The sequence below is a fragment of the Anoplopoma fimbria genome, chromosome 7 (assembly GCF_027596085.1).
Source record: "Anoplopoma fimbria isolate UVic2021 breed Golden Eagle Sablefish chromosome 7, Afim_UVic_2022, whole genome shotgun sequence".
In the NCBI taxonomy this organism is placed as follows: domain Eukaryota; kingdom Metazoa; phylum Chordata; class Actinopteri; order Perciformes; family Anoplopomatidae; genus Anoplopoma; species Anoplopoma fimbria.
Genome location: NC_072455.1, coordinates 7,396,885 through 7,421,884, shown reverse-complemented (window position 1 = coordinate 7,421,884; position 25,000 = coordinate 7,396,885). Strand labels below are relative to the sequence as shown.

At 39.4% G+C, this 25,000-nt stretch overlaps 1 protein-coding gene across 1 annotated transcript; it reads left to right on the top strand.

Annotated features, from left to right (window-relative positions):
• The first annotated feature begins 6,705 nt into the window (after positions 1-6,705).
• LOC129093308 (glucagon-like peptide 2 receptor) lies at positions 6,706-18,608 on the top strand. Its single transcript, XM_054601289.1, has 13 exons — positions 6,706-6,801; positions 10,263-10,359; positions 10,443-10,547; positions 11,361-11,482; positions 11,599-11,705; positions 13,871-14,027; positions 14,183-14,342; positions 15,766-15,826; positions 15,924-15,990; positions 16,160-16,248; positions 16,598-16,736; positions 16,828-16,869; positions 18,252-18,608. The coding sequence occupies exons 1-13, from the start codon at positions 6,706-6,708 to the stop codon at positions 18,606-18,608; spliced, it is 1,599 nt and encodes a 532-aa protein (XP_054457264.1).
• The last annotated feature ends 6,392 nt before the right edge of the window (positions 18,609-25,000 follow it).

Sequence of the window (25,000 nt, the reverse complement as noted above, 5' to 3'; positions counted from 1 at the left end):
ATCTTTTAAATCATTTGAGGAGTGCCTTGGTTTGCATGTTCCACATTTCATTGTAAGCGGTCATGCAGGACCTGCACTGGTCTATGTCTTGACTCGGTCTCAACCCGTCAAAGTCTTGGTCTAGTCTCAATACACTCCTGGTCCTGGTCAAGATTTGGTCTCTGTTTAGTTGGTCTTGACTATAACACTGTTGGTTACAGCATCAATTGGTAAAGAAGAAGGAATTTGAAAATCCTGTCAACATTTTAGACTGTCCTTGTCTGTTTCCTTGTAAATAAATAAAACTTAATTACCACCTTTGCATTGTGTGTCTCTGTCAGTGCTCATGTTGTGGTGAACAGTGGACTGAAAATATCCGTTTGCAACAAATGAAAGTGAACGCCGTAAACTTTCGGGACAGAGTTAACAACCCTCAAGCCAGCATGGCTGCTGAAAATAAAAATAACCTTCTTATCCCCACTTCCAAAGTCTCAATAGTCAACTTGATAATTGAACAGGTATTTAAGAGGTCCCCAACTATGCATGCGGAGCACAAATGCTCCCTTGCGAGGATGCTTTTCCACTAGCAGATACTGTTCTGTGTGCAGGTTTTTATTTAATAATAATATAATAATATAATATATATATATATATATATATATATATATATATAGGCAAAGGGGCAGCCCAGTGATAAAGTGTATAGCACTGTTGCGTCACAGCAAGAGGGGTCCTCTATTATGACAATTCTGTGTCTAGTTTCACTGTCAGTGTATTTTTTCTCTGGGTTCTCAGGCTGTCTCCTACAGTCCCAAGAATTGCAGGTCAGGTTAATTGATAACTCTAAATTGCCCATGTTTGTGAATGTGAGCAGGAATGGTAGAATGTCTCTATGTGTTAGCCCTGTGATAGCCTGGCGACCTTCCTTTGCCCTATATCAGCTGGGATTGGCTCCAGCCCCCCCGGGACCATAAATAGGATAAGCGGTTACAGATAATGGATGGATGTATTGATACTAGTCTGACTAGTATCAATATAGTCTGTGACTACTATCACTACATTAAAAAAAACAATCCTGTTTTAAATATTTAAAATGTCCTTTAAATTGCCTCGAATCACTGTTTGTGTCAAACAACCTCCTCCTCCGCTCCTGTAACCCTAGATGTCGCTGCCTTTTGCTTTCTAAGCTAAGGCCAGTGACCTCCCGGTCAGTCACATGATCTGGCCAAAATCACAACATAGCGGCTCAAAAGCAAACATCTGTATACTGTTGAGCGGCGCTACATGATCCCGCTTCACATGGGGAGTAGCCCTGACGTGCAATGTTAGATGACTAGACCACCAAGTCGAATGTTACGATTACGTCTAACCACATCAAGTCACCGCAGCACGAGAGACGTTCAGGCAGCAACATCACAGAGGTACTGAAAACTGAACCTTGAGGAATGGGACATTTATGGGACGGACCCTCATTCATGACATGTAAGTTGAGTGGTCAGTAACACAATAAGAAATTAAGTTGTGGTAAGTGCCTTTTAGTAAACAAGTGTTAAGTGACACAATTAGAATACAATATGCACTTAATTTTCATATATATATATGACGTGCATTTCAGTTAAATGTGTTCTCTGCTCAGTGACTATGTGCAATACAAAACCTTTTGAAGTAGTTTTGATGCAGTTTATCCATCGAGTTATCTATATTTGATGTACATATTAGACTATCCAGGTTGTACACAGCAAGTTGTATTTTCAGCTCTATTTTTAGATTTTGAAAGTACTGCAATATACAGCAAAATGTGTCATACCGTATAGCAAAACTACGGGATATATCGCTATATATATTGTATTAAGATACGCATCGTGAGATGCTTGCCAATACATAGCCCTATCAAACACCATAGCATGTGACCAGTTTGAAAGAAAACGGTCTAAATAAACAAAAATTAGTTCATAATGATCTGTTTACTTCACAAACTCCACAAGTACTATACCAACAAACAAAAATAGGTAAAATGACCAAGACCCATTAACAGCTTAACTGAGATAATTTAAAGAGTGGAGATTCGTTGTGGCTGAGGTGCGGTAGTCATGTACTTACGAAAGTTTACACCAGCTCTTTTCCTAAACCTGACTAAGTGGTTTTGTGACCTTAACCAACTTCCTGTGAAAACGGTAAACAAAATGGTTTGTCCATTTTGCAACACTTTTTATATATACCAGTTAAGTCAATTTAGAGTAAATATTTGGATTTTTTTTATTTGGCTTTAAGTGGATATATAGTTATTTGTGAAAACCTGGAAAACTGGCAATTTTTCACAATCTTTGTACTCGGAATCGCTTACCCCCTTGACATTGCACTGATCCTGTTATTTGGCTACAGAGCGATGCGGTGCCTGGAGCTGTGTCTGGTGTTGACCCAGGCTGACCGGTGGACAGGATGTTTCTGAGCGTCCCTTTGCTCTGGGCTCTCTCTGCGGCCCTCAGCCTGTTTATTTTTCTGGCTGAAAGCTGCTATCCGCCCCCCATCACTCAGCCTCAGCAAGAATGTAAACACATGGAGGATACATGCAGATGTTCTCTAAGCGCTATATATGCATTTGTACACCTACAAACAAATGTATACTGTACAGTTTGCACAACATAGTGCATGTCAGAAAAAGTTATAGTAAATTTCTTGGTATTCTGCTTCACCTGGATGAAAGTTTAGTCTACTAATCCAACTTTACTGATACCATAGGACAGTAATGATGTTATATTACCAAATTCATGAAGCCACTACTTAACTGTCCTGTATTCACAAATATTTTCTTATCACTTAGCCATCCCCAGCAAATGCATCTGCAGCGTAACATTAGAAGGCCTCTTTACTAAGAAATGTTTGTACTCTTAACCTGAAAAATGGTCAAAGCTACAACATCCAAACAGAGCAAAAACCCAAACAGTTCACAGGCCGGCAACATAAATCTGTTTAAACTTCCACATAGCACCTGTCCTATCCCCTAAACACTTTCTAAGCCATTTGCACAACATTGTAAACATTTGCAGTGCTGTGTTTATCTTATACGTATAAGAGCACCACCCCCATTGTTAGTTAAGGATGGGTCTGCACTGAGATGGGGTGTAGCGAGAAGATGAATGCAGGCATGTTAATGTGGCTGACCTCTTCCAACTTTCACTTTAAATTCACTCCTTAAATTTATGGCTATTTGTGTGGGCTGAGATGAGGTGAACATTCATATCCAAAGTTTCATTTGGCTGGTGGAGGAGAAAAAAAAAAAAAAAAAAAAAAAAAAAGAGATTACATACCTAGATTTCATCTTCATTAACTTTTTCACATGCTTTTTAAAGGCTATCATAACATGGTGTTAAAGGTAAAATTCAATTTATTGAGCCACATAATGCACATCTGCATTCTTATTAGAGTACTTGGACTAATTTCTCTACTAACAGTAACCCCAAATAGACAGAGTAAAATGCATTTCTAAAGTTGAAAAAACTAGCTGGATAACTTGTTTTATTTATGGAACCATTAGTCCATCTATAGCCAAATTGAGGAACCCATATCTAACCCTACTGTGTGGGTTGTCAAAATAATCTCTGGGAAATGGTAGTTAATCAAGCTAGATGAGGTAACGCTACACATCTTGCAGTGGCTTCTGGAATACAGTGAATAACTCAAATGAAATACAACAATGTGAAACTATATGGAAGCTGAAGTATCTTCTCCACATGCATGTTTTCTCTACATGCAGCAATCATTACAACACATCAATTTAATTACTAATAAATTAAACAATCAACTGACAAGACATGTTATTTAGTGTCTTTAGAAGCAAAATTTACTCAAAATCAGTCCTGTGCTCCCCTCAGCTCATCAGCTGCTCTTTTTACTACACTGTCACTGATAGGCTCTGCTTTCATGACACAGTAGATCCACTTATTTATGAGTAGAAGTAAGGAGCTGAGTCATTGCCTGATAAACAGTGGGTAACTGATCTCAACACAGCCAAGGTCAATGTCTAGCTCAAGATGCCATTGTTGAGGTGACTTACACCAAACAATTGAGCTTACTTTATGGACATAAAACAATGCGTATATTGTATTCAAATATTGTTTTGTTATTTGCTATCGCAAGCCCTGGCACATGGCACTGGGGTCTAAAAGACATTACCGGTGTTGAGGTATGTGAAATCTTGTATTTAATAGAATTTCAGATGCACTGTGAAACTTTTAATAGAATGGTAAAACAAGCGACATGCTTTACAAATCATAGTCTGATAGAGCTTTCGAGTGTATATGAACGGTCACTCTTGTGGTAATGGAGTGGTTCAGTGTTGAACTCACAAACACAGATTGTTGATGTTTTAGGCAGTTTAGGTTTTTAAGGTTAAGGTATAATGAGTGGGACAAAACATCTTCATAAGCACTGAAAATAAGTATATTATTTGTATCATTATGTGGTTAAAACTGGGACAATTTGGTAGTGAATGTTGAAAAACTTAAATATCTGCAAAACATTTTAGTGTTTTACAGATATTTTTCAGACCGGGACACCAAGCTGGAAACTTGGACAGTAGCGGACAAACCAAAAAAAGTAAACATATGTGAAACCGATCCAGAACTGGATAACAAAACAATAACCTGAATATGTGGAATTGCCGACATAGGAATTCATTCTCTGTGGGTTTCTCACGAGAGACCCCTTTCACATTACACATTAATTTACAATGTAATTTGTTGATGTGAAAATATGAATAAGTGCAGCTTTAAAATAACCGTTCAAATGCCTGGTCTTCAATCTGCAACGACTGAGCAGTAGGCTTTTTTCTTTCCATCTAATGAAGCGCTGATGAATATATCCTTTGCTAAAAGAGTATGAACCATGGGAGAGGTTTCAACCATCAAAACCTCCTCCCATTACCTCCTCAACTGCCTTTTCAGCCTCTTCCCTTCCTGCCCAGCTTTAAATGAGAATCCCACCATATAAACACCCTGAGGCCATGTCTGCTTCAAACTGGTTTAGTACCATTTAAGTCTTTTCAAAGTACAATGAAAATGTTTGATATATGCATTTTCCTTTGCCCTAAACCTGATCTTTAAAGTGTGTTAGTTGGTTAAGCACACAATTAGGACATATGACCCTGTTAAAGCTATTCTCATGCTTATAGAGCTGGAAAAAATAAATATTTCACATTCAAAAATAATGGCATGGCTGGCGTGCTATGAGTTCCTGAAACACAATAATACGTTGTTAATCAATATTCTCTGGAATGGATTCTGTCACAATCATACTGAGGTTTGTTTCTTCAGGTCAAAAGTATATCTAAATTTGACCTGCCTCTTCATATTGCATACTGTTTTGGAATTTTCCCTTATTTTATAGGCAATCATAAGGATTTAATGTGGAATTGAATATAGGATACTATTTACTTTTCACTGCTAGACTATTCTTTTTAATGTGTTTTTCCTTATAAAACACCACTGTAATTTCCCTGCGTCTTAAAGCTTATTTGATCCCATTCTGTACAGCGTGATCTAACAGAAATATGAAATGAACACAACCCCTTAACAGGGCATTACATTGTGGTGGCACTTAATGTGTAAAATAACATGCTGCCACCACATCATTTTTGGGACATTAAGGCCACTTATAATCATCACCTAACTGTGCAGCTTTTTGACCTCTTTAACCCCTTTTATCTCAGTTTTGGAGTTCCTGCTAGCAAACTCTGGCTAGCTAGTTTTTGTAGTTTTCCAGTTTATCAATCTGGTTTCACAGCAGTTTTAAGCAAAAAAAAGAAAAGATGAAAATACAAGGTTGGCAAGGCACAAGCCTTATGCTGCTTTGGCTCTCTGCTCTCCCATTTGCTTTCCTGTGTTTGGCTTCAGTGCTGAGAGTTTATACTAGGTCCCCATTAGTGTCTGAAATTCCTGGTGATGCTCGGTTTCGGATAAACAGAAGGAAGGGGTCAGCTTCTTCCCTCTCTGTCTGCAGTAGAGGTGGTATTTGCTAGTGTGTGAACTGTATGCTTGAATTTAAGTGTGTGTGCTCATAATTGCTATTGGTGAATTGGACCTAGCCAGTCTGCCCATTTCCTTCTATGTGATCACTTTTTTCAGACAGCAAAGTCAGTCCATGTTTGCAGCTGGCTTTACCAATGCCTTATCTTGATTGGTTGGGGGAGGACGGGGCGGGACAGGACATCTCTCAATGAGGATCCCCAGACGCTCTCAGTTGCACAGTGGCTATAGGGAGTACAGCCAGATTCACCTCCTTCACAGCCTGACAGTACTTTATGGACAGGAGGACTGTAACTGCAGCTGAGGACTTCTTCACCCAGGATAACCTGCCAAACAAAATTCATCAATAAGAGGTTTTGACAAGTCAAAGATCAGTTTATTAAAAGAACCATGAAGTAGCTTGGAAAATAGTTCAAGAAGATTTTGAAAAATTAAAGGCATCATAGGGAAATTGTGGGATACAAACAACGGCAACCATCACAAACTGGAGACAAAAAATGGATTTTCTTGCAAACCATCCTCAAAATTTCTCCAACAAATTCTCAATATTCCCAAGCTACCTGGTATGGTGAGGCAAGGAAAGCTCAGGACTTAGCAAGATAAAACAAGAATTGAGAGGCCTTTCATTTGCAGGGGTGAGGTATGAGGTGGCGAAACAGCTTAGAACCCAGAAACCTGCTGCTTCCAATGTAAACACAGCACCATGACAACCCTGCGGTCAACCTGGCACAAGAGGATCCAGACCACAGCAGGACAGACATTCCTGCATTTAATCTTCTTTGTTATCTTCAACCACCAGGTAAAATAATGCTTAATGTACACATGCATGCACAAACACAAATTAGGCCTTTTTAACTTGTATTCAAGTCTTATTTAGCATTGGACTTTACAGTCAGTCACATGTAAATTGAATTAAATATTTTTTCAACACAACAGAGGTTCCACAAAATAATTCTCCATAGGATATAAAAAAAAAGTATGTAGAACAGTGTCTTGCCTTACATTTTTCTTTTCTCATTTGGTTTTTGGGCTACAGGACATCCCCATCTACTTCTGAAATCCTTGCCTTAAGTGGCATATTAGTGACATGCTTGAAAAATAATTTTGTATCCGTTTTTGAAATCAGATGAAAGACATGTTTAAGGGATTACATTTTTTTTTAAAGAAATGCAGAAAATATGACCATTAAATCACAGAGCACTTGAGTTTTGTGTAAATCAACTTTTATCTGTAACATTATAGTAAACTGAATAAGCAGTGAGTTGAGTCTGAGGCTAGATTTGAAGCAGGGATGGTCTCTTGCGAGACAACAGAGAACATATGGGAGATAGCAGCTCTTGTCTTCCCATTGATGAAACCGCTCCGGACAGAATTGACAAGACAAACCCAAGCTAATTGAGGCTTTTTTCATTAGAGATCATACGAAGCATTGTATGAGGCTACGTTGATTAAATCAGATTGTCACACTCCTGTCAAATTATTTTGTTATGACATTAAGAAGTTCTGATCATGAGTTCAGTCTTGATGATTATTATTAATTGTCATACTTTCCAGCATGCATTGTACTTCCATTGAAAGTCCCCTTTTTAATAGAGACTTTTTCAGCACTTTTTATATATGTGTCTCAAATGACCTGCAGGATGGATCTGTTTAAAGGGCGAGGAAGAGACCACTGGAGGAAGTTAGGACCAGGTTGGGAACACCCTCAATTTAGATGCCAAATTACCCCTATTGCTTCACTAAAACCAAAAAAGCAAATGTCTAAGCACTCTAATCACGTGCATCATCTTGCATGATAAACAAGCGTGTCACAACAATCTGAGCCAACCAAGTTATTAAATCACATGAGATTGAACAGCATAATTTTAGCCTTAGCTTGTAGCAGGTATGTTATTTAAATGTTTTGCCAATAATTTACTCCTTTCCAGGGGAAGAGCACTCTTACCTTAATTAAGCCTTTATTAGTCCCACAATGGGGAAATTACAATTCTCTGCATTTGACCCATCCCAGAGGAGCAGTGGGCTGCTAAGAAGCGCCTGGGGAGCAACTTGGGGTTAGGGGTCAAGGACACCTCGGCATGTTGGCTGAAGAGGGGTTCGAACCACCAACCTTGTGGTTGCGGGACGAGCGCTCTACCTCGTGTGCCACAGCCGCCCTTTGAGGGCAAGACACTATGAGGGCAACCTCAGAGATGGAGGCAAGACTGGACTTTGGTTGGAATGTACAAAATACTAAGTTTTATGAACCCAGAACCACAATTCTATGTGGTCTCCTCCTATTTATACGTTTTTAGTTGGACCATCTTCAACCTCCAGGTCCATACATGGTAGACAACTAAACATTGCCAAATCCTTGGAAAAGCTGTGTACGTAGTCTTACAATTTATGACAGACTTCTTTAACTTACCACTTATTTCTTAGCCTCCCCTGAAGGTCCCTGTCTGGCCTTCCTAGGTGGAACATTAGTCAGAATGTCTCTTGAACCGTTACCTGTTGCAGTATCTGCACTTAAAACCTGTTTCCTATGCTGACTCTGACCATGATCAGGCCAAAGTATGCTAAACCAACATTATACTTATTTTCCATCTTAATCATTAGTGAGTATAAAAGCATATAGGGTTAAACATTAATGCATTAATAATAATCACTTAAACACCATAATCATTAATTAAGCATGAGTAATTGTAACGTGTGGTGTGGACCCAAAAGCAGTACGATGGAGACACGGAGTAATGTACAGAAGCTTTATTCAAAGCGGTACACACAGCAGTTAAGCAGGCAGGATCAGACTCACGTGGAGAATTCCTATCAGCGGAGCACCAAGCCGTCAGGGAAACAGGCAGACGGAAACCAGAGGAAGCGGAGGCTATACTCGTGGTCGGGGACAGAAGGCTGAGTCGTTTACCGGGGCAGGGGCAAGGCGGAGTAGTCCAAACAAGCAGGGTCGGCAACGGGAAATCAGTCCGGGGAATAACGCTGGAAGGTCTGGCATGAATGCGGAGTACGATCTGGCAGTGAGTGTGTGTGAGACTGGGGTTTAAATACTAAAGGGAGTAGGTGCAGCAGAGTGAGCAGGTGAGAGTGATTGTGCTGATGAGGTGGGTGTGGCTAACAGGTGCACTGAATGAACAGATCAGGTGAGTGGTGAGAGAGAAGGGGCAGGGCTGTGAGCTGGGTGAGAGAGAGCGTGACTGTGACAGTAATGGTATAAATCAAAGAATGAAAAGAAAGATCATGATCAACAGATAACAACTTACTCTTTGAAGTTGATTTTCTTTGATGAATTATTTTACAAAAATTGGCAACTAATGTTGGAAACAAGGCAAATCCTAGTCAAATGATTCATGGCTTCCTAGTTGCGCCGAGAAGCTCAAAAATTTATGTTTTTACAGAATCTGTTAGGAGTAAACGATTTATTTGGGGCAAAATTTTAGATGAGAGGGAGAGTCTGCTTGTTTTGTTAATTAGTCAATAAATTATCTTAGTGAAAGAAAATAAATATTAGGTTTTGGGTGAGCATTGTCTCAGACATTTTACGTCGATACCTCAACAGCACATCTGCTAGTACCATATAATGTTATTAATTAGGAGGTCGAGCTTAATTACCAATTCTGGACAATATACATAACTTAAAGCTGCAGTAAGACATTTGTATATTAACATTTAAACAAATTACTATGTTATGTGAAATAGGTTGCTCGTATTGATGAACCAACAGAGAATTATCATTCAGCTTTACATCTCTAATGAGCTTTCTAGCTCTCTTTTGATTTGGCAAAATCCACTCTCATCAATTTGGTTCCCAGCCACAGCAGACAGTTGTTTTGTTTGTATACTTACACCACTGTATACTTGCTCAGCACCAAAAAGAAGATCAAGTTGATGGTAGATGGTGCTGTTGGTGGTGACCAAAGAACAGCTTAAAGGAGAGTTAATATTGGAATGATATTTGTTGGATGGTTGCTCTGCGTCGGCTGTCTGCTAAAATGTTCAAGGTAAAAGTTCAATAAGTTGATAATAAATCGAATCTGTTTTTACAGTTTCTTCTAATGATACAACAAATACTGATTGTTTTTACAATGTGAAGAGCTGTATTCCAAAGTGCTATTCATCTTTGAGGGGGAATGGAACATTTAATTAGTATTAAAGTGAATTTAATGATAATATTACATGTGCACTTTAATTCCGCCATTTCCTAAATGTTACTGCTCAGATTAATAGAATAATAAAATTTATCTCACTTTTTAAATCTTCACGCAGGTAACAGGCTCAGTGCTTGAAAGTCTGATAGCTAAACGGACTGAATACTGGGAGGAATGCAACAAAACTCTGGCGACAAAGGCACTCACAGAAACTGGTGAGCCTCCTGTCAAGTGTTCGAATGTTAATTAATTAATATATTATTGCCTTTGTGAAAACTTGATTATTCTTGTTTTACAGGAATCTACTGTAAAGGAACGTTTGACACGTTCGTGTGTTGGCCCCATTCATCTCCTGGGAATGTATCTGTCCCCTGTCCTTCTTACTTACCATGGATCAGTGAGGGCAATGTTATGTTTTAACACTTCTCTTCAAAAAAGTACTCGTATTAAGTCACATATTAAAAATAAATGTTAATGATTAGTCCCTGTACTATTCAGACTTTTTTTTTGTCAATTGAGTCTTTTGAAGTTAAACAATCACATCAAAACAAGACAAACTGGTGTTCAAGCTTGTCACAGGACCAAGTGTTAAGTCTCGTTATGCTTTAAATGGGAAGCAGTGTGCCATTGGCCATGTCAGCTGCACCTATTGAGAAGAACTCAATCTAATCTTCTGCTTCTGATTCACCGTCAGTACGCATGGCTATACAAGTTTGACAATCATGGTTCCAAGAAGATGAATCCTAATAAACTTGGTGACCCCTGACTTTTCACTGCAGCACCATTAAGTAGACTTTTGCTGAAATTTGGGACAGGTATTAATGCCACTGTCTGGATGAGTGATAACCTTTTGGGGATAAGTTGTTACATCTAGTACCATCATCAAGTCAACATTTTAATTTGTCCTCTATTTTGTTTGATGACAAAATACCTGCAATAGACTGTAATTGGTAAAATGTTGGCACTATGAAATTAGCATGTTGCTCAGTACAGCAGACACTTTCAAATGGCTTTCTCAATGGTCAGTAGAGGCTTCTGAAATGATTTGCCACCACAATAAAGTTACAATTAATTACGTATTAAGAAGTGCGATACCCATTCAATTTAGGATTTTGCTGTTTAATAATGTCAAAACAACAAAACAACAAAAACAACAACAAAAAATACTCAGTCATAAGTAACCATGCATATCAATGTGTCCTTCAATTACCTACAGACAGTTCCAGGAGGGCACACCGGGAATGCTTAGCAAATGGGAGATGGCGACAGAGGGAAGATTCCTCAGAGACCTGGAGGGATGACTCAGAATGTAAGGAGGACCATTATTTCAAAGACAAGGTGAGGAAGATCGTGTTAAATAAATGGTTTCTGTTACCCTTAAGTGTTGGAGCTGAAAATGTCTCTCTTTATTAGTCACATCACTTTCCCTTGTGTGTACATGTTTGTGTGTACAGGAGGATGAAATGCTTCGCCAGACAGTCCTCAGGCTCATCTCTGTCATTGGCTATTCCCTGTCCTTGACCTCTCTCTTTATTGCTACTCTCCTGATGGGCATGTTGAGGTCAGTGGAAGGGGTTAGAGGGGGATGGTCTTGCAAACAAATCTGATCAGATCAGATTTGCCTTTCTCTCAGTTATGATAACATTAAACTCATCAAAGTAGTTACTTAGATCTGTGAAAATGGTGGCGACAAGGACTTGCACCGATGCAAGGAGCCACCTGCCCATCAGGATCTAAACTCACTCACATTCACCCACACTCACACACCAATGGCACGGTCAGACACAGGAGCAGAATTCGGGTTCAGTATCTTGCCCATGGACACTTCGACACACGGACCAAAGGAGCGGGGGATCAAAACGATCTTCTAATTAGAAGATGACCCGCTCTATCTCTGAGCCACAGCTACCTCTGCTGACAGGGGGCTGAAAGCGCTGTGAATGTGAAGTTTGACTTGCTGTTGGGGCGGCTGTGGCACATGAGGTAGAGCGCTTGTCCCATAACCACAAGGTTGGTGGTTCAAATCCCACTACCGGCAACATGCCGAGGTGTCCTTGAGCAAGACACCTCACCCCAAGTTGCTCCCCGGGCGCTTGATTGCAGCCCACTGCTCCTCCGGGATGGGTTAAATGCAGAGAAATAATTTCCCCATTGTGGGACTAATAAAGGCTTAATTATTATTATTATTATTATTATTATTAAACCACCAACCAAACACACCAACCATGTTCACAGGTGCATTAGATTGCAATTGTGATGGTCACCAGCATCATGCTGTTGCCCCCTACTAGCCATGAGTGCTATTACCCAGATATCAAGTAACAAAACATACTCCTAAATTATACTAACCACCATACCACTATTTCGGTAAAACCAAAATTGAATGTAGCCAAAATGTTGACGATGATCCCTAACTATACAGAAAAACGGTGTGCGGGCACATCTTTTGCAAGTACATGGGTTAGACTTGAACCAGGAAGTTAGTTTGTAAACTGTGGATATAATCTTTGCTTTTTGTTCCTCCACTAAATAAACTAAATTTGCTATCATGGGGATTTGTTTAAATCCTGTCTTATTGTCTGACTGCTTGTGTTCCTAGCCCCTACCTTTTTTAAGTATTCCCAGATCTCAGAAATTAACTTGGTGAGTACAATGTTATTATTATAAATAGGGCCTATGGCCAAAACTACTAAGGTAAGACCCATGTTGTAATAAACTGGAATTAAACATTATGCTTTGTATCTGTTTTCTAGGTTGTTCTTTAGATGTTTGGAAACCACATCAAATTAAAATTGTTCGGTTTGCAACTGTAATGAATGAGAACAAAAATAAATGTATTTTGGCTAATTGGCTGGTTGCCTAATGAAGCTTTTTTGTAAACAAATTTATGTTTACACCTATTGCTTCTCACCAAAATGCATTGGGTTCTTCCTTCAAACCTGTTGAATGATTTCCTTACTTATCAATCATTTGCTTTTTGTAACCTTTTAAGACCAACATTGCTTAAATCCATGTGTGACTGAAGTTTAAGTTTTTTCCTTCTTTGCCTCTTTTGATGCATTGCTTAATTTTCTTGTGAAACCGGAGATCAAACTGTGTACCTCGTCACCTGCATGCACCGATGTTTTCGATGTTATTGTTGTTGTTGTGTCTGTGCATGGGATACCAACAAAACAGGCAACCACTTTTAAAACATTTATCATAGTGCTCAAAATCTCTACAGAGTAAATGTAATAGCACATAGGTGCCTTATTTAATCTGTAAAATGTGGTGAAGTGTCAAGCAAAGTTAAAATATTTTTCAAGCTGCAAATTAAGTTAAGTCATGTCATTAATATTACGAAGTACCTACAGCTGTACACAGGTCTTCTTTTTGTTTTTAATAAATGTTTTAAAGTTTCATAATTATATTGAAATTGGCAATGTACAATCTTGAATAGAGTACTAATGCGACCATTGCTGAAGCTACAATGACAAATAGACAACTATTTTCCTTCACTTGTCATTATGCTACTTCTGTTAGACATTCTGACGGGCAATCAATAAGGCATGGGACAGATTGATTAGCTTTAATATATATATGATGATATGCATGCTCTCACAGTACTGGAGATAACCTACTAGAAAGAGGGGGCATAAATAGTTAATAGATGATAGATGATAAATCCCTACAAATTACATGATAAAAAATTGCCTGTCTCAAATTGCTCTTGTTTTTGCTTACAAGGAAACTCCATTGTACCAGGAACTACATACACATGAATCTGTTTGTTTCATTCATCCTGAGAGCCATGGCTGTCATCTCCAAGGAAATCATATTATACATTATGTATACCAAGCTACCCAAAGACGACCCAGGATGGAACTCCTACTCAATCTCTGCGGTATAAAAAATACTGCCTTTTTATACACATATTAGCAGATACTTGCTTGTGCTGGGCCTTTCTGATTCTGTTGCGAAGGTGAACAGTAAAGCACTTGTAAATTAACCTAGGCAGTTTTGACCAGCCAAACTAAACTTTACTATATTTTTCAACAGATAGCGTCAATATGTAAATTTTCCAAAGTGTGTATGGAATACTTTGTGGCCTGTAACTACTTCTGGCTCTTGGTGGAGGCCATTTTCCTCCACACACTGCTCTTCACAGCTGTGCTGACCAAGAGACGTCTGCTGAAGAAATACATGCTGCTAGGATGGGGTAAACTCAACCCATTCTCACTCTGCCGCTTCTTGGTCAGTGGGCCTTTGCTTCAAACGATTGCGCTCTAGTGTCAGTTTTGGACGTGTCGGGGTCATTTTCTGCTTGTTACGTGCATAGCTTCTTTTCAAAATAAAATGTATGTGATCACAGGTAACCTACAGTTTCCATTTGTTACTACATTCTTTGAACGCATAAACTTTGAACGCAAGTTTACTTAATTCTAAGGTTTACTTAAGCAAAAGTATTTGTGTAGGTTTAGAGAACAAAAGTACTCAGTTAGACGTAGAATAAGTTTGTGGCGTTTTTTTTAACGTAAATTAACTTGGTTTTACACGGGACACAAAGAGTAGTCTCCTGGGTGAAGGTCCTGTGTTTGCCAAGGTCAATTGCTGTGAATCTCGAATAATAGAGAAGATGGGTTTACATTAGGGATGGGAAGATTCACCGGTTCGCACCGATGCATCGTCATAAAAGCTCACGATGCGATGGCCCGGATCAAAAATGGGTGCATCGGATACAATGTGGGATGAACCGCGATGCATCGTACCTAAAAATTTTGCATCGGTATAATCCGGTACAATTGTATATTTCTAGATTCCCCCTCTCTAACTGTTTCCTAAACGCGCTCTCATCTCCACTGCTGTCAGTGGCAGATTCTCGTGAAGTGTCGCGGCCAAGTATCGCGCGAGTTGAAGGAGTGTTCGGGAGAGTTACAATGGCTGATGAGGAGTTATACGTCCCTAAAGCTTGCAATAAGTCCAAGGTTTGGCAAAACTTTGGCTTTGCAAAGAAAGATGGAAAATTGGATAAGACCCATGCAATATGCAAAATATGTCGTGCTGCCATAAAGTACACATTACACATACATGTTTTCTTTTGTCAGAAACCTTGTTACTGATTTGTTGTCTGACAAACAAAAATGTTACATTCAGAACACACTTACACACATACACATAAATGTTTTCTTTTGTCAGAAACCTGGTTACTGATTTGTTGTCTGACAAATAAATAAATCATTATGTATCATATTAAATTGCATAGAATTGTATTATTTAGCATCGCATCTTGTTGAATCGCATCGTGTCGAATCGCACTGCATCGCAATAGGGGTGAATCGTATCGTATCGCATTAGTAGCTGCTTTTATGTATCTTGAATGTATCGGATCGTTGGCAGTGCATCGAGATGTGTATCGCATCGTCCTCCTGATGGAGATGCACATCCCTAGTTTACATAGGAGTTGCTTGAAAGCCCTAGTGTCTCATGCAGTCGTGTCTGGTACCCGACGCTGAAGGGCACTGACCAAGTTGCGTTATTTTATGATTTGGGAACGTTCGGTAAAGCATAAATGGATTGTTTTGTTTGTAAGTGTGGGTAATTGTACTAAACATGTTCCATCTTATGCTTTTGTTACTTTTCAGGAACACCTATTTTGTTTGTAACACCATGGACAGTGGTCAAGATTTTATATGAAAACACAGAGTAAGTGTTTCATGACATACTTCACAACAAACAAATTAACTTAATTAATTAAAATGTTTCCCATTGATTGAGTTTTTAAAATCCTTTTATTCCTAAGATGCTGGTCAATTGTGAACAGATGGTTCTGGTGGATAATAAGGGGCCCGATTACCTTATCAGTGCTTGTAAGTGATCGCTGAACCAATCCTTGAAAGCCTTTTTGAGTACAGTTATTTAACATGATGTTAACGTTAGTTACAGATCCATCATGATGCTCCTGTAAGTCTTTTTCTTTTGACGCAAGCCATCAAGTTAATGCATTTCCTTAAAATCTAACCAGGATCTGTGTTGCAGGTCATTTTCTTCATATTCATCAGGATTCTGATGCTGCTGCTTTCCAAGCTGAAAGCAGATCAGGTGACATTTACAGACTACAGATACAGGTATTTATCCATGCGTTGACTTACTAACTAACTGCTTCCAAATTGAAATGTAGGGAATCATGTTTTTATCTTGAGTGCCAAGTAATTTATTTAACGGTACATTAGGTTCCTGGTCATACATTTAAATGTCAATCAATCTATTGTACAGCACACATTTAAAGTTCAAACCTTTAAGGCCTGGCTTCTTAACCACAAATGTCAGCATGGAAAGAAAGCTTGTGAATACTATATATCTAATTTTGCCCTCTATTTTGTCCTTTGAATCATGTGCCACCATACATTTTGCAAACTACCTACCTGTCTTAACAGTCTATAATTATTCACCGCTGTATTTTCTAATGTCTTTCAGCTTGGCCAGAGCAACATTGGTACTGATTCCTCTGCTGGGAATCCATGAAGTGGTCTTCACTGTGCTGATAGATGAATGTATGGAGGGTAGCAGTCGCTACGCCAGGAACTTTATCAACCTCACTCTCAGCTCGTTTCAGGTAACACCTGTAAAGTTGATTACATACGTGACAAGAAGTTTTAGGTCCAAATTCATACTAAATATAATTTGTAATGTGTATCCTTTTTCAGGGATTCTTGGTTGCTGTGCTGTACTGTTTTGCCAATGGAGAGGTACATTTCTTCTGCATGTAATGTGATTTTTCCTTGATGTTGTAGAAATGTATGAATTGGATCGTCTGTTCAGTCATTTTTGATTTTGTTGTAATTTGTTGGTTTGAGACATTGAAGCTGTACATATTATATTCTCTATATGAAAGACACAGTTCAGCCAAAAATCTAAAATACATTAAACATCCACAAAAAAAATTAGCATCCATATATGCAGTTCTCTTCAGAGCTTTTTAGCCTCTTTTAGCTAATTGTGTTGGTTTTCAATTTGGTAAAAACTTTAACATAAACTAACTCTATGCTACCCGCCCAGCATCAGATGAGAAACTAATATAGTTAATATATTAGATAATTTAGCAGTTAAAGACTAAGATCTTTTTCACATGAGCAAAGCAGACAGCAGCTGTTCTTAGCAAAAACAGTTCTTACAAACCCAATGAATGCTACCTGCGAAAGAAGGCCAAAGAAGTGAGCATTTAGCAGCTAGACATTTAAGTTCAGAGTTGGAGAGTAAATATTGGACTTCATTCATTTGGTGACTATGTTGTTCAGGTGTATGCCTACTGAATAGACTTAAAGGAACAGTGTGTAAATCTTAGTGACATGTATTGGTGCGTTGCAGACTGCAATCAACTTCTACCCAATACCCTTTTGCTCACCCCTCCCTTTCCAAGCGTGTCGGAAACTACAGTGGTATTCAGGTTGGGGGTAGTTATCTTAAGGATTTTATTAAAACAAGGAGCTACTCTCATCACCAAATAATTCTTTTTTAAAAACAAAAAAATCTAGAACAGGATTAGAATGTATTTATAGTTTAGATATAACAAAATATTGTTTCTAGTACAGCAACAGTAATGTTTACAACAGTAAAGTCACTATATAAAGTTATAAATATCTCAATGGAAACAACTCTAAAATGTCAACTGAATAAATAACATTCCTGAGTGAAGTTTATAAAGAAGAACACAAAACATCAGTCAGTATCAGTCCTTCCTCTTGTCCTCTTTCCTCCTCCCTCTGATGTGCCTGCAGGCTTCGAGTCTTTAGTAATTCATCACTTGGGCCCATTTCATACCGGGTTTCGGTACCCATCCCTATCTTCAGCTAAAGTAAAAACTTGAGAGCCAGTGTTTGGTTTGTCTGTTATTGGACAAAATGGCAGTCCGTGGAAGAGGACCCGCTACCTAAGTAGATATAAATGGCTCTTTCTAAGCAAACAAAAATACAACCAGTGTTAGTTCAAGTGATTATGCACTAATGAAAACACAATAATGAATATTCTTTTCCGTTTCTGCCAATAAATTACCCTAAATGTTTTTTAGCCTTTTTACCCTTTAAACATGTAGTCGTATAACTGGTGACAATTTTTTGGTACTGGAATTCAGGTTCAAGCTGAACTAAAGAAGCACTGGCAGCTTTTCCTGTTTACCAACCACTTCCAGGTTCGGAGCGTACCCCTCAAGTACCTGTGGAAGTGCACTCAAGGGAACCGCCCACAGTGCTCTCGGCAGAGTGACTCCTTTGACGAGGGCGGTACCTCCACAACACATCGGCACCTGCTTCAGGTGGCTGTTAATGAAGGAGGTGGAGGACTCGGACTAGGAGAGGTTAAAAGTCAGGGTTTGAAGGGCTGTGACACAACAGGGCTTGACTTTCTCAACAGTAAGAGCCTGTCTAGTAGTGATGGAGAGATGACGCTAGGGGAGACCATGGAAGAGATTCTGGAAGAAAGCCAATTCTGATCCCCTTTAGCTTGTTTTATCATATAATTGTATATCATTATATTCTAATGCAAAATCATGTGGGTCTTGTTGCCCTGTCCTATAGATGGGCCCAGTGTTAGAATGTAGACCTTTCTTATTGTTTACATTGTGTTCATAGGCTATGTATTCCTAAATAAAGCCACCACTTATAATTGACACTGTAATCAGCAAGCCTCTATCACTGCCTATTCCCTGCAGAATAGGTGCTTATAGAGGCTTGGTGACTATTTACAGGGCTAGTTGGTGAGCTAAGGTCAAACACTAGAAAGGTGTTTACTTCACTCATGATATTTTGTTCTCAATCTTAAGGGTAATCTCCCATCGGTCAAAGGCAAACATTTCTGTAACAAAGTTCAACAAAGTTGAATTCACAAGAAAGATTTACTTTACCTGAAAGCAAATTCACTGATCACAGAGATGATTTATTTTTTTGCTGTGATATTTTACAATTTTAATTACTAGTGCCACCAGGCCTTAATGAGTACTTGTTGGTCTCTGCAAATATTGAAGTTGCCATGAGTAGTTTACTGTGTGCATTGTCCTTTGAAGTGATATTACTTCTTCTTAATGTGATGTAATTTGTTTTGGTGTTTTGTATTTTTTATGCAGTGTGCTTTGCTTTGAAGTTTGAATAGTTATAGTCATCTGCAACATTTCTAATGTGATTATATGAAGTGGAAATTGGTTAAGCTATAACTTTAAATCATTTAAACTTTGAATTTTGCAATGTTAAGAGGAATTCTGCTCAACTATGTAACAATTTTAACAAAAAACATTAATTCTCTTACAGCAGAGATTGAGGTACAAACTACAAAAGTATTGAAATCTGCAATTAATATTCTTAATAAAGAGTTAATGAAATGTCACTTTTTCTCTCTCAATGCGTCCACATCCACAAGACTAAAGAAAACTCATAATCTAACCTGTGCAGCACCATGCCAGATGGAAAAATAAACTGAAGATACCAATTTGTTTGCCACCCCAAAGTGAGAACTGGCCTCAGCCACCCCTATGAAAATTGTCTGACTCGACCACTGATGGAGGTTACCCATTAAAGGTTTTAATTACCACACCACTTTCAAACACCAACCTGCAAATGGGCATTAGGGCAACACATTTTACATTTAGGTTTTGGTATTTAACTATTGAATCATTGTGTACCGTTTTAAATGATGGAAAAACATTGAAAAAATAATTTCTCTTTATCCCCACTTTTTCGTTCACACCATCTAATTTGACTCTCCTTCCCATTTGTTTGTTTTACTCAGAGTCAAAGTAGAAGATGATGCCTCCAGTCACCAATAAATACTGTTCATATTTCTGCAACAACAGAAAAAGCCAAATATAAGGGTGCATCAAAGTCCCTGGTGTCCACATTTTTAACCCTGTAAAACATGCATTTGTTTGTGATAATGCTTATTTAATTCAATTCAATTCAGTTTATTTTGTATAGCCCAAAATCACAAATTACAAATTTGCCTCTGAGGGCTTTACAATCTGTACGCATGCGACAACCTCTGTCCCGGAACCCTCACATCGGCACAGGAAAAACTCCTCTAAAAAACCCCAAAAACCTTCAACAGCGAGAAAAAAGGAAGAAACCTATGGGAGAGCGACAGAGGAGGGATCCTTCTCCCAGGATGGACAGAATGCAATAAATGTCATGTGTACAGAATGAACAGCATAACAAAGATACAACACATTCAATGTATATGACATTCACAGTATTAAGCAGAGTAACAAAGGAAAAATTAAGAATACTTAGCAGCATAACTATATTATTAGTATTAGTAATGTAACTAATAATAATAATCGAAGGAGCAATGGGTGTCAGCCGGGTCACAGCAGGAGGCACGACCACGGTCCAGGGAACACAACGATTCGTGGAAACCTGCAACGCGAGAAAGCAAAAGGGCTTCAGGGTGGAAGCAAAGCTAAAATGCGTAATGGTACAGGTAATAGTAATAGTAATGTGACTAATAATAATAATGGTAGTAGCAGTTGATGTCAGCAGGGCCATAGCAGGACGCACGACTACAGTCCAGCTACAGCCACGATTTATGGAAACCTGCGTGGTGAGAAAGCACAAAGACTCCAGGGTAGAAGCAAAGTCAATAAGCGTAATAGTACAGGGAATAATAATAGTATTGTGACTAATAATAATAATAATGGTAGTAGCAGTTGATGTCAGCAGGGCCATAGCAGGAGGCATGACCACAGTCCAGGTACAGCCACGATTTATGGAAACCTGCGAGGCGAGAAATTACAAAGACTCCAGGGTAGAAGCAAAACCAATAAGTGTAATAGTACAGGGAATAATAATAGTAATGTGACTAATAATAATAGTGGTAGTAGCAGTTGATGTCAGCAGGGCCATAGCAGGTGGCACAATGACAGTCCAAATGTAACCCCGATTCCTGGGAACCTGAGAGGCGAGAAAGCACAAGGAACTTTTTTACTACCACTCTGGTAGTAAAACATTCAAAAGTTATTAGATAATGGTCTGATAAAAGAGAGTTCTGTTGAGAGACAATTACATTTTCTATTTCAATACTATATACCAGAACAAGGTCGAGGGTATGGTTAAAACAGTGAGTCGGTTTATGTACACACTGACAGAAGCCAATAGAATCTAATAATGAAATAAACGCAGTATTAAGGCTATCATTATCGACATCCACATGAATATTAAAACCCCCTACAATAATAACTTTATCTGTTTTGAGGACTAAACTTGATAAGAACTCTGAAAATTCAGATATGAAATCAAAATACGGACTTGGTACACTATAACAAATAGAATTGACTGTGCTTTCCCGTTCGGGTTTGAAAGAATAAGAACAAGGCTTTCAAATGAGTTATAATTTAATTTAGGTTTAGGGTTTATTAATAGGCCTGAGTCAAAGATGGCTGCTACTCCACCTCCTCGGCCTGTGCCTCGAGGAATATGAGTATTAATATAACTTGGAGGAGTTGATTCATTTAGGCAAACATATTCTTCATGACACAGCCAGGTTTCAGTAAGACAAAATAAATCAATATGATTATCTGATATTAAATCATTTACAAGTACACCCATAGATGACAGAGATCTGATATTTAAGAGTCCACATTTAATTGTCCTGTTTTGTTGCACTGTTGCATTGGTTGCCTTAACTTTTATTAGGTTATTTTGTATAACTCCTCTTCTGTTGACTTTTGATTTAAATAATTGAAGTGGTCGTGGGGCAGACACAGTCTCTATAGGGTTTCGGGTTGGTAACTGGGTGGGTAACTGCTCTAAAGGAAGCGCAGAGAAGTGTGAAAGACTGCGACTCTGCTTCTGTTTCCTGGTCTGAACTCTGGGTCATGGATTAGGTCCACTAATAAACTAGTTCAGAATTCTAGATATGAGATCCGCTCCATCCAAAGTGGGATGAATGTCTCTCCTAGTCAGACCAGGTTTTCCCCAGAAAGTTTGCCAATTGTCTACGAAGCCCACATTGTTTGCAGGACACCACCTCGACAGCCAGCGGCGGAATGATGACATGCGGCTATACATCTCATCATTGATCAGGTTAGGGAGAGGGCCAGAGAAAACTACGGAGTCCGACATTTTCTTTGCATATGAACACACCGATTCCACATTAACTTTAGTGACCTCCGAGCGACGCAATCGGGTGTCATTACCGCCGACATGAATAACAATCGTACTGTATTTACGTTTACCCTTAACCAGCAGTTTTAAATGTGATTCTATGTCGCCCGCTCTGGCCCCGGGGATGCAGTTAACTATGGCCCCTGTCTTCGCTAACTTCACGTTTCTCAGAATGGAGCTGCCGATAACCAGAGTTGGTTTCTCAGCGGGTGTGTCGCTGAGTGGGGAGAACCGGTTAGAAACGTGAAGTGGTTGGTGGTGACCCGTGTGCTTGTGACATAGAGCTATGCCTCCTTCGGACAGTCACCCAGCCTCCCAGGGGTTGCCGGGGGACGGCTACCAGGAGCTACGTCTGGTTGGCCTGCACCGGCTACGGGGGTGGGCTGGCTAACTATAGTAGCTAACGACTGAGCTTCAATGGTGCGGAACTGTGCTTCTAACTCACTGAGCCTCGCCTCCAACCTAGAAAATAAACTACACTTATTACATGTACCCTTATCAGTAAGGGAGGCAGAGGAATAGCTAAACATGAGACACACAGAACTGAACAAAGTGTAAACAGCTGTTGGATTAAGCAAAAAGTCGCTGAATTAAGATGTGAGCTGTGTGTTCAAATGTTTAAATGTAAAGCAGGTAATTAGCCGCTATAATAAAGAATATCACACAATTGACTAGTTTTCGCTGGAGCTGCGAAAAGTACGCTATCAACTATGCTGGTAACAGCAACAGGAAGTTAGGCAATACGCTTACCGTAGTACATCAGATCGAGACCCTTAGTAAGGAGATAAAACACTACGTAAGCTGAAACATAAAGTAATAATTATATTTTCTGTTCTTGTCGTCAGTAATCTTTTAGTAGTATTAATCAGGCCATCAATGTAAAAAAAATTTAAAACAGTATGAACCTTTAAGGTCATGTCAACTATATATGTCGAAAAATTTTGACCTTTGGATTAAACTTTGCGGGAGTTAGTGAGTTTTTAGTTTAAGGTGTCACTGTTGTCCCCAAAACTTAATGTGGATCCTGTGCACAGCCAATCCTGTGTTTTTAAAATATTTAACAACATCCTGGTGTTAAACCCTGACTCAGACTAAAATTAAGTTATCGTACTTGGCCCTAAACTCCTCAGAGATACATTTTCTAAGTATACAGTTAGTCTACAGGCCATTGCTCCACCACAGTAAATAATCTCAGAGTTATCTTTGGATACACTTTAGGATATGTCCTTGTCACCTACTTCTACTAAATCAGGCACATTCTGTCCCAAAAAATGAAGAAGAAATTGCACAATGCATTTGTTACTTCCATACTAGATTATTGCAGATCATCAGCCTGCTCTAATGGGTCTCTTAAGACCTTAAAAGGGAATTTCTTGAAAGAAAACATTGTTTACATGATTATTTTTAAAGAACTAGCCTCCGAAACAGCAGATGTACCAGTTACGTTATGTTTTCATGAAAACCTGATGCTTTCACAAGTTTACTGCCTTAAGGTGTATTTTCCCCAATTAGGCTCCCAAAAGCCGTTTCAGGCTGAGAATGTCTTAAATGTTGATTTGGTGGAAGAAATCATAGTTTAGGTCATTTTCATTTTCCTAAAGGTCGAGAACCTCGTCTCTCTGTATGTTAAGTTACACTGTGTGGAGATGTTAACCCCCCCTGCTCCTTATGTCCCTTCACCTCTTTGTCATTCATACCCCCACCTTTTGGCCCTCTCACACCTTGGTCCTTCCTCCCCACCTGAGACTCATGCCCACCTTTTGGTCTTCTTCCTCTCCTTTGTTTCTTCTTTGATATTCATGCACCCCTTTTGTTCTTCATACCCCCCCTCCTTCACCCATTCATTGTCAGGAGATGCTAACTTAGAACTGAGCCTGGCCACCCCGGCTCCCATATATGCAGGGGTGAGCAGCCTGACTCGGGAGTTCAGTACTTTGCAGGCTCCCGGTGACTCTGTAAACTTCTGGCTCTTTCATGCAAAGAAATAAAATACCGCAAGGACATTTCATTTGTCATTTGATCATTATTTCAACGCTCATTGGGACTCATCTCGGGACATAGATAGTACTAGTACAAATTGGGTATTAGTATAGTAAATTGTATTGGAAAACTTCCACCACACTGGTTCGTTACTACGAGCCATTCGGTCCTTGTATGACCAAAGTGAGAGCTGTGTCCAGATACTCGGCACAAAGTCGAGCTTGTTCCCAGTGTGTGTTGGCCTCCGCCAGGGCTGCCCATTGTCACCAATCCTGTTTGTGATTTTCATGGACAGGATTTCAAGGCGCACCCGGGGGGAGGAGAGTTTCCGGTTTGGGGACCTCAGAATCACATCCCTACTTTTTGCAGATGATGTGGTTCTGTTGGCTTCTTCAGAACGTGACCTTCAGCACGCACTGGGGCGGTTCACAGCCGAGTGTGAAGCGGTCGGGATGAGAGTCAGTACCTCCAAGTCTGAGGCCATGGTTCTCTTCTGGAAAACGGTGGATTGCACCCTCTGGGTTGGGAGTGAGTCACTGCCCCAAGCGAGGGAGTTCAAGTATCTCGGGATCTTATTCACGAGTGAGGGTAAAATGGAACGGGAGATGGACAGGCGGCTCGGTGCAGCATCAGCAGTGATGCGGGCGTTGTACCGGACCGTTGTGGTGAAGAAGGAGCTGAGCCGTAAGGCAAAGCTCTCGATTTCGTCCATCTACGTTCCAACCCTCACCTATGGTCATGAGCTTTGGGTAGT

Excerpts from the sequence above, each read along its gene's own strand:
- LOC129093308 (XM_054601289.1), top strand. The coding sequence starts at position 6,706 with ATGACAACCCTGCGGTCAACCTGGCACAAGAGGATCCAGACCACAGCA. Across the intron at positions 14,028-14,182 it reads ACTCCTACTCAATCTCTGCG|ATAGCGTCAATATGTAAATT; the intron begins GTATAAAAAATA and ends ATTTTTCAACAG. Across the intron at positions 15,991-16,159 it reads CGATTACCTTATCAGTGCTT|GTCATTTTCTTCATATTCAT; the intron begins GTAAGTGATCGC and ends TCTGTGTTGCAG.